The sequence below is a fragment of the Aegilops tauschii genome, chromosome 5, assembly GCF_002575655.3.
Source record: "Aegilops tauschii subsp. strangulata cultivar AL8/78 chromosome 5, Aet v6.0, whole genome shotgun sequence".
Classification (NCBI taxonomy): domain Eukaryota; kingdom Viridiplantae; phylum Streptophyta; class Magnoliopsida; order Poales; family Poaceae; genus Aegilops; species Aegilops tauschii.
The window spans coordinates 482430143-482440552 of NC_053039.3; the positions used below are offsets into that span (position 1 = coordinate 482430143).

General features: G+C 47.2%; 1 protein-coding gene across 1 annotated transcript; it reads right to left on the reverse strand.

The window, feature by feature from the left end:
- Window positions 1–843: 843 nt before the first annotated feature.
- Window positions 844–1989, reverse strand: LOC109783720 (uncharacterized). Its single transcript, XM_020342311.4, has one exon. It carries the CDS (start codon window positions 1644–1646, stop codon window positions 1047–1049), a length of 600 nt encoding a protein of 199 aa, XP_020197900.1. The 5' UTR covers window positions 1647–1989; the 3' UTR covers window positions 844–1046.
- Between the last annotated feature and the right edge of the window lie 8421 nt (window positions 1990–10410).

Consider the following 10410-nt stretch of genomic DNA (forward strand, 5'->3'; position numbering starts at 1 on the left):
GTCGCTATTAAATACTAGTCTCCAGTTGAGAGAAAATATTGAATTATATAATGATTTCTTATATTGTGTTGTGGCCTACCTTGTTTTCAAAATTTCCATAGATTATTAAAAAAAATCATCTTATTTAGCTCGAGATCTACTCGAGATGATTACCGGCTAAGCATGAGCCACTTTCTACAGCTCGATGTTAAGTTTCACTCAATTTGTGCTTGCTTGAATTTTAGTATAAGTTGAGGTGGGCCTACTCCAACTCGCTCGAACTCGACTCGTTTAGAGCCCTATTCCCCGTTGAAGACCCAACTATTGCGAAGCTTTCAGATTCTCTAGACCGTGATGATGAGTACAGAGGCAATGCTGCGACACGGGTGGGTAAATGCACCTGCGACGGTGACCGCCGTCCAATCCAGAAATGGGTCATCCGCCGTTGGGGAGGGTAGCTGTCGAACAACACCATGCTAGAACATGAAGCATCAAGCGGATACAATCACAATGAGTGAAACCCCGGCCTCTGTATAGGTAGGATGCACACAGTCAACACCAACAAACAAAAACTCACGTCGGTAAAATCTAAAGTCATAAAAGACCGAAACTATGCCTTGGCAGAGCAAAAAGAAGAGAGAAAAACATGAAGCGATCAAACAACGATAGACGATATACAACAACAACCGTGTATTTTGGTTTGTGCAACGGGGGAGGCTCGGTTTCAAGAGAGTCGGCTTATTTTCATTTAATCCGGCACTTGTGGTCGGAAAAACTTAGGTCTTTGTTTTTTCTTTTTCTTTTTTGCCAAAGGGAAGAACTTAGGTCTTGAATTGATGTTATCCTTCATATACCAAATCAATCTTCATTACTTCATATATGTGTTGAATTATTCATGGGTGCAAATTATACACACTATTACACATGCCACCTTATTCATCGTTCGCCGCCTACACTTATTTTATTTTTATACAACCGCATGGAGGCGATCCATTTTAAACACACACCAACTCACAATATATCGCTTTGGTAGAGTGGCACGGACGCGTATGCAGCGGACGCTCACTTCACTTGCCATGCCCGCTGCCAGCGTAGGAGCCAGCCCTGGACCCCGCGTACGAGCCGGCCCCGGACCCACCATGTGGGCCAGCACCGGACCCTGCGTACGAGCCAGCCTCAGAGCCGGCGTACGAGCCAGCGCCGGAGCCTCCGTTCCCGGCGTTGGAGCCCGCGTAGGAGCCAGCCCGTGAACCGGCGTACGACCCTGCGTCGCCTGGCCCTGCGTTCGAGCCCGCGCCCGACTCGGCGTACGAGCCTGCACTTGACCCTGCCGATGACGAGCCAGAGCCCGACCTTGAGCCTGAGCCAGACCAAGACCCAGACCCGGAGCCTGAGCCTGAGCCTGAGTAAGACCCGGACCCTGACCCGGAGCCAGAGCCAGAGCCGCCACCGCCACCGCCAATGCCGACACCGATTCCTGAGCCGATGCCCACGCCACCACCGGTGCCGACTCCCAGACCGCCGCCCGTGCCGACCCCGAGGCCGCCGCCGCCGCCGAGGTCGAGGCCCAGCCCCAGGTCCTTCCGAGCAGCGCGGCCCTCAGTCGCGAGAACAAATGCTGCCAGGACGGCGGCGCCAAACACAATGGCCTTCACGTGACAAGCCATGGCGTGAGGCCGGCCGGCGCACTTCCTGATTGGCTTCTCCTTGTCTCTCACCCAATGCTGCAGCTCTGGAACTGGAAGTATGATGATCGATGCAAAGATGGTGGGATGCCGCGGCGGTATTTATAGGATGCAGGAGGCGCGACACGATAACACGCCGCGTCAGTGGGGCTTGTAGCGGTGGCGCGGGCCTGTGGCAGCGGCCGGCGACGTGCGCGCTCTGGCTGGCTAGTGGAGCAATCCGACCGCGCAGATTGGGGGTGGGCTTCCGTCCGCCGCTCGACACGCACGTCCGGACTCCGCGTGCCGCTGGAACGGCGGGCACTGCTGCGAGTGCGCGGGGATCGTGCCTCACAGAACGCACGAAACGGACGGACGTGTTATGCAGACGCCCACCGTGGGTGTTCGTACGGGGTATGTGCGAAGGATCATCGGTTGATGATGAGCGTTGATTGGATGGTTCGGGAAAGGCAGTATAGCTCGTCTTATCTCTGACTTATCTTAGTGACCATGATCGGCCGTGCGCGTCATTGATTGATTAGCTAGTAAGTCAATTTTTCAGACCACCATTAGGGGGTAGCTAAAGTAGTGCTCCGTATGAAGGACTGCTTGCGGTGGTTTGGACTTTGTATGCACTGGGCTAGTGCTCGGTCAGTTTCCCTTCTCAAGTTGTCGAATGTGTTTACTTCAGCACTAGTTCTTGGACTGGACGTCCTAATCGTTTGCCTTCCTATATGTGTGGCACTTACAAGGGTCCTTTGACTTTTGACGCGCTGGGAGTCGGTCTAAATTCGGCCGGCCGTCTAGTAGCCGACCCAATCATGCGAGACCGTCTAATTGCTGCGTGCATGCTTGTTTTCTACGGGGAAATACCCCGTCTCTCCACAACGAGACTCCATTCCCCCTGTGCTGCTCCGGTGAGGCAACGCTTGTCGGCCGGCGGCTGCTCGCACCCCGGCGCTTCACAGCCCCTCCGTTGCTCGCTGAAGAAACTCCCACCGCTCGTCAATTTTGGTTGCAGTTTGCCGTTGACCAGTTGCAACTCCTACCGTCAAGCTCCATGGTTGCACCACCCCGATGCATTGTCGCCGCCCCTCGCCATTGACGCTCACTGCACGGGGTTACACAAGCGATGGCCAAGAGTCAACATTGAATGAATGTAGCAAAAAAAAAAGATCGTCGGTCATAGCAAAGAAGGACGACGGTTGCAGCAAATTCGCCGTCGCCGCCCTGGGTCATGGCTCCGCCATGATGGATGTAGCAAATCCCTCGCTTGTAGTAGCAAAATTCAACGACGATTGCAACGATTCATCGTCGCCGCCGTCATAGGTCGCAACTCCACCATGATGGATGTAGCAAATCCCTCGTCAGCAGTAGCAAATCCGAGGACGGTTGCAACAAAAAGTCACCACCCTAGGAGGTCGCGGCTCCGTCGTGATGGATGTAGCAAATCCGTCACCGATAGTAGCGAAATCCGATGACGGTTGCAGCTTCTGGCTCAATTGGTAGCAACTTCCAGGGGTGGAGGTCGGCTCATCGTAGTGGAGCTAGATGGATGGATGGAGCGGATTCCATGGCGGTGTTGCAGGGGCGCATGGGCGGGCTCACCAGCGTTGAACCAAAAGAGGATGTGAAAGCACAAGTGCTCCCTGGATGATTTTGGTAATTAATGTAAAAATATTTCTTGTTGGACTAATAGTTTTATCTAGTGTATTTCAGACAAGTTCAACAATGGTGTGACAAAGACAAAAGGATGTGTAACCCCTTCAAAATGCTAAGGATAAAGATTGGCAAAAGCTCAAGACTCTTCGTCTTTATTTTAGTGATCCAAGATCACATTGAGTCCACAGGAAAGCCAATACTATTAAAAGGGGATGCGGTGTTGCTTAATGGTCTACTTGCTCAAATGCTTAGTGATATTACTTCAAAACCCTCAGCCACTTTCTCCATCCAAATATGTGCAAAATCAAAACTTCAACTTGGCCCCATCGATTCTTTCTATCCGGGGCCACCGAGTTCACATGACATAGCCACTGCCAGAAACCCTAACAGTTCGGTCTCACCGATACGGATCTCGGTCTCACCGAGATGGCCTTGCCAGCGCTCTATGACTTGTTGCATTCATTTCAGTCTCAGCGAGTTATGCAATCGGTCTCACCGAGTTGGCTTGACACATTCTCTGTTGCTTATTGCTTCACTTCGGTCCACCAAGTTGATGTAATTGACGCCGCCGAGATGATGTTTGCCCTAAGCCCTAGCACATCGGTCCCATCGAGTTGTTCCAGTCGGTCCCACCGAGATTTCTAATGTTCACATTTTTGAACTGATCGGTGCCACCGAGTTTAACCATTCGGTTTCACCGAGATGAGTCAAATGTGTGTAACGGTTGGATTTTGTGTGGAGGCTATATATACCCCTTCACCCCTTCTCCATTTGTCAGAGAGCCATCAGAACGTGCCTACACTTCCACCATATATTTTCCGAGAGAGAACCACCTACTCATGTGTTGAGACCAAGAAATTCCATTCCTACCATTTGAACCTTGATTTCTAGCCTTCCCCAAGTTGCTTTCCACTCAGATCACTCTTCCACCATAGCCAAATCCGAGAGAGGGGGGGGGAGAGAGAGAGAGTTGAGTGTTGGGCAGACTATCATTTGAAGCACAAGAGCAAGAGTTCATTATCAACACACCATCTATTACCTTTTGGAGAGTGGATCACCTAGATTGGTTAGGTGTCACTTGGGAGCCTCCGTCATGATGTGGAGTTGAACCAAGAAGTTTGTAAGGGCAAGGAGACTGCCTACTTCATGAAGATCTACCCGAGTGAGGCAAGTCCTAGATACGTCTCCAACGTATCTATAATTTTTTATTGTTCCATGCTGTATTATTATCAATCTTGGATGTTTTATTATCATTTTATAGTCATTTTATATTATTTTTTGGTACTAACCTATTGACATAGTGTCAAGTGCCAGTTGCTATTTTCTGCATGTTTTTTACATCGCAGGAAATCAATATCAGACGGAGTCCAAATGCCACGAAACTTTATGATGATTTTTTATGGACCAAAAGGAAGAAGTTGGGCCTTGGTTGCACATGGGGGGAGTCCCGAGGAGGGGACAACCCACCAGGGCGCGCCAGGAGGCCCAGACGCGCCCTAGTGGGTTGCGCCCACCTCGGGTGCCCCCCGGACCGCCTCTTTGCTCTATAAATACCCCAAAAATCCAGAAACCCTAAGCACGTCGACAAAATATTCATCCAGCCGCCGCAAAGTCCAGAACCACCAGATCCAATCTAGACACCATCTCGGATGGGGTTCACCACCTCCATTGGTGCCTCTCCGATGATGCGTGAGTAGTTCTTTGTAGACCTTCGGGTCCGTAGTTAGTAGCTAGATGGCTTCCTCTCTCTCGCTGAATTCTCAATACAATGGTCTCTTGGATATCCATATGATGTAACTCTTTTTGCGGTGTGTTTGTTGGGATCTGATGAACTTTGAGTTTATGATTAGTTATATCTTTCTAATTTGAGTTTCTTTGATCTCTTATATGCATGATCTCTTATAGCCTCGTATTTCTTCTCCGATATTTGGGTTTTGTTTGGCCAACTTCATCTATTTATCTTGCAATGGGAAGAGGTGCCCGGTAGCGGGTTCGATCTTACGGTGCTTGATCCAAGTGACAGAAAGGGAAACGACACGTATGTATCGTTGCTACTAAGGATAAAAAGATGGGATCTATATCTACGCAATAGATAAACGGATCTTGTTTACATCATGTCATCGTTCTTATTGCATTACTCCGTTTTTCCATGAACTTAATACACTAGATGCATGCTGGTAGCGGTCGATATGTGGAGTAATAGTAGTAGATGCAGGCAGGAGTCGGTCTACTAATCTTGGACGTGATGCCTATGTAATGATGATTGCCTGGATATCGTCATAATTATTTGAAGTTCTATCAATTGCCCAACAGTAATTTGTTTACCCACCGTTTGCTATTTTTCTCGAGAGAAGCCACTAGTGAAACCTACGGCCCCGGGGACTTCTTTCTCATATATTTGCTTGCGGTCTACTTTTCCTTTGCATTTTTATTCAGATCTATTAAACCAAAAATACAAAAATACTTTCCTGCACTTTATTTTATTTGTGATCTATTATTTCAATCTATTACAAATTTCTGGCATCGTTACCCGAAAGGGATTGACAACCCCTTTAACACGTCGGGTTGCGAGGTGTTGTTATTTGTGTGCAGGTGTTGTTTACTTTGGGTTGCTTGGTTCTCCTACTGGTTCAATAACCTTGGTTTCATCATAAAAGACCCAAGTGGAATGATGAGCTTATCATGCAGTTTTACTCCACTGCCCACTTCTACCCAGATGGGAAGATCATTTGGATGTCAGAAGGTACTAGGTACCAATCCTCTGTTGAAGAATGGGCTCAGTTGATCAATGCACCAGAAGAACATGTGGATGACTTGGATGTTTATGTCAAGAAGAAGAAAGACCACAACACTATGGCACACATGTACAGAGAGATCCCAGATGATGCTTTAGAGACTCATAAGCTTGGATCTGTCCACTTCTTGTTGTCTGGTCTGCCTACCATCAACTGGATCCTAAGGCACACATTGCTACCCAAGTCAGGTGATCACAAGATGATCAGCGGACATGCTATCAATTTGCTACATTTGTTTGATGTGCCTCAAAAGTTCAAAGTCATGAGTCTGATTGTAGAGACAATCAAAAGGATAGCAGCTGATCATAAGAGAAGTTGTGGGTATGCCCCACAAATTCAGGAGCTCATCAACTCCAAGATGGGAATAGGCAAATATCTATTGGATAAGGAGCACCTGGCCATATACCCTGAATTTGAAGACAACACAGTTGTGATGGATGAGAATGAACCATCATTAGTTCAAGCACAGGAGAAGAAAGCCAAAGCTAAAGCTGAGAAAGCTGCCAAGATGCCAAGTGTTGAAGAGGCATCTCAAGTTTTCCTGAAGAGCAAGCAAGATCAGCTAGCATATCTGATCCAATCCACCTTGAGGATTGAGAAGGGCTTGGCCACCCTGACTCAAAACCAGGAGAGCTTGGAGAGGATCAATGAGCAGAAATTCTATGATCTTGATGTCAAGGTAACTGAGATCCAAACCGCAGTTGAGCAGCTTCAGGAGGAAGCAGAAGAGAAGAAGGGCAAGGCAACCACTGATGCATTTGAGCGAGTGCCTAGAGGTCAGAGATCTGCTGCAGTGCCAGTGAGAGATTCTCAAGCTACAGCATCAGCACCAGTAGCTACAGCTCCAGTGCCACCTCCAGCAGCCACTCCATCAGCTCCAGCTACTTCAACTAATGCCTTCATCCTTGGAGTTCTCTCTACACTACCTCCCGAAGATCAAGCCTGAGAGACGTATAGCACTATGCATTTTTGAATTTTTTGGTAACTTGTTGCCAAAGGGGGAGAAAAATGTATAGATCATAGGCTTCGAGAGAGAGAGTGTTGCTTTTTATCTCTCTTGTTTCTGGTTGAACTTCTTGGTTGTGTGCTTGTGTGAGATACTTTATGTTCTTGTGAGATACCTGTTTGATCATGTTTTTGATCATATGCTACCCTTAATGCTTGTTGGATGATATTATCTCTTATATCCTTATATGATCATTCACTTGCTTGGTGATGAGTGCATGCTTTTAATTTCTATCATTTTGAGCGCTCCACCAAGATGTACGTGACATGGAAGAGTAACCCATGATCCTAATCGATTGTGCATTTGCATTCAAAAGCAAATTTTAAATAATGCACAAATTTAGGGGGAGCTCTTGCTTATCACATACTTCTCAAAGCGACAATGTTTTTCAATCTTATTATCATTTGTCGAAGCTTTGATCTATATGTTGTCATCAATTACGAAAAAGGGGGAGATTGAAAGTGCAACTATCCCTGGGTGGTTTTGGTAATTCCTAACAACATATAGCTCATTGAGCTAATGCTATTTCAAGATAAATATTTCAGGAAAGCTCAATGATTGGCATGGCATGGATTAGAAAGTGGACCCCTCACAATGCTAAGGACAAAAGGATTGGCTCAAGCTCAAAGCACAAGACTACATTTTTCATTTTAGTGATCCAAGATCACATTGAGTCCATAGGAAAAGCCAATACTATCAAGAGGGGGTGAGGTGTTGCTTAATGAGTTTCTTGCTCAAAATGCTGAGTGATATGCTCCAAAAACCCTCAACTACTTTCTCATATCCACATATGTCCCAAACCAAAAGTCAAACTCGGCCCTACCGAAACTTTCTATCCGGCGCCACCGAGTTATCTTGACATAGCCACTGCCAGAAACCCTAGTCTTTTCGGACTCACCGATAGGGATCTCGGTCTCACCGAGATGGGATTGTAATCTCTCTGTTTCCCTTCGTAAGGTTTCGGTCAAACCGAGATGAGCGATCAGTCCCACCGAGATTGCAATGCAAACTCTCTATTTCCCTTTCGTAACCTTTCGGTCCAACCGAGATGAGCGAATCGGTCCCACCGAGTTTGCCTGACCAACTCTCTGGTTAGTCTATTACCAAAATCGGTCTCACCGAGTTTGTGTAATCGGTCTCACCGAGATTACGTTGTGCCCTAACCCTAACGAAATCGGTCCCACCGAGTTGACGTGTCGGTCCCACCGAAAATCCTAACGTTCACATTTTGAACTAAATCGGTCCAACCGAGTTTCATGATTCAGTCCCACCGAGTTTGGTAAATTGTGTGTAACGGTTAGATTTTGTGTGGAGGCCCCTCCACCCACTCTTCATTCGTGGAGAGAGCCATCAGAACATGCCTACACTTCCAACATACATTTTCTGAGAAAGAACCACCTACACTTGTGTTGAGGTCAAGATATTCCATTCCAACCACATAAATCTTGATCTCTAGCCTTCCCCAAGTTGCTTTCCACTCAAATCTTCTTTCCACCAAATCCGATCCTATGAGAGAGAGTTGAGTGTTGGGGAGACTATCATTTGAAGCACAAGAGCAAGGAGTTCATCATCAACACACCATTTGTTACTTCTTGGACAGTGGTGTCTCCTAGATTGGCTAGGTGTCACTTGGGAGCCTCCGTCAAGATTGTGGAGTTGAACCAAGGAGTTTGTAAGGGCAAGGAGATCGCCTACTTCATGAAGATCTACCCGAGTGAAGCAAGTCCTTCGTGGGCGACGACCATGGTGGGATAGACAAGGTTGCTTCTTCGTGGACCCTTCGTGGGTGGAGCCCTCCATGGACTCGCGCAACCGTTACCCTTCGTGGGTTGGAGTCTCCATCAATGAGGATGTACGATAGCACCACCTATCGGAACCACGGATAAAAAATCTCTGTGTCAACATTGCGTTTGCTCTCTTAAACTCCTCCCTTTACCTTCATATGCAATTGCTTTACTTTCCGCTGCTATACTCTTAGAATTGCATGTGTAGGTTCATTGCTTGACTTGTGCAAAATTGCTAAAATCTGCCAAGAACTAAAATTGGAAAAGGCTAGATTTTTATTTGGTCAAGTAGTCTAATCACCCCCCCCCCTCTAGACATACTTTCGATCCTACAGGACCTGTCGTGGAATTGTCACGACAGATGTCCTAGTGTGAGGACTTAGTCGTGAGGTCAACGCATCTATGTGGTAGCTTGAGAGGGGTTGAGCGGAATCAAGAAACACAACACAAGACAAGGGTTTAGACAGCTTCGGGCCCCGGGAAACATCATCCGGTAACAACCCTACATGCTGTTTGTGGCTAGGTCTCATTATCATCACGAGGGAGTCGCCGCAAACCGGCTCTCCCAGTTATGTCTAGCCCTAAGATTATTTTTTCTCTCTCCCCCTCTTGGGGTGCCCTGCCCCTCCTTATATATGTTTGAAGGGGCGGGTTACATGTAGAGTCCAACTCGGATTAAGACTTAAACTATTCTGACTTCTCTTCATGGGCTTCTTAACGTCTTGGGCTTCATAACGTCTTGGGCTTTATAACGTCTCGGGCTTCATAACGTCTCGGGCTTCATAACCCCAGGCGACTCTATCTGCCGGGTTATGACTGTCAACCAGTTATCACTGTCTGCCGGGTTATGACTGACAACCAGTTATCACTGTCTGCCGGGTTATGACTGTCAACCAATTATCACTGTCTGCCGGGTTATGACTGTCAACCAGTTATCACTGTCTACCGGGTTATGACTGCCTGCCGGTTTATGATGGTCTACCGATTTATGATGGTCTGCCGAGTTATCATCTGACTTAACATCTGCCGGTTTACCACCTGCCGGTTTACCGTCTGTCTTAGCCATCTGTCTTAACTGTCTGTCTTAGCTGTCTGCCTTAACTGTCTGCCGGTTTACCATCCGCCGGTTTACCAAGTCCCAGCCGGGTCATACCGCGGGGTATATCCCCGACATTAGCCCCCAGTTTAATTTGGATTTATCCATGTTAAACTGATCCGGCAAAATAAACACAAGAACAAATTTGACGGATTATGCTCCGGTATAAGAATTCTTGTAAGCTGACACCTGATCATCCTTAAGTCCTTGTCATTTCCTTCTTCTAGAAAATCCGGGTCAATAGGCCAGCTTCATAATCAATTTGCTGACATTGGTTTGTCAAAGAAAAATATTGTGAAGAATAATTCATCTGACTCAGCTCCCAATGCTTAACAAAAATATTGGTCCTTCAAATACTCATCTGATCTTCAACCGGTTTAAGGTGTAGAACTTGCCGGTTTATAAATATTGATGGCACCGGGTC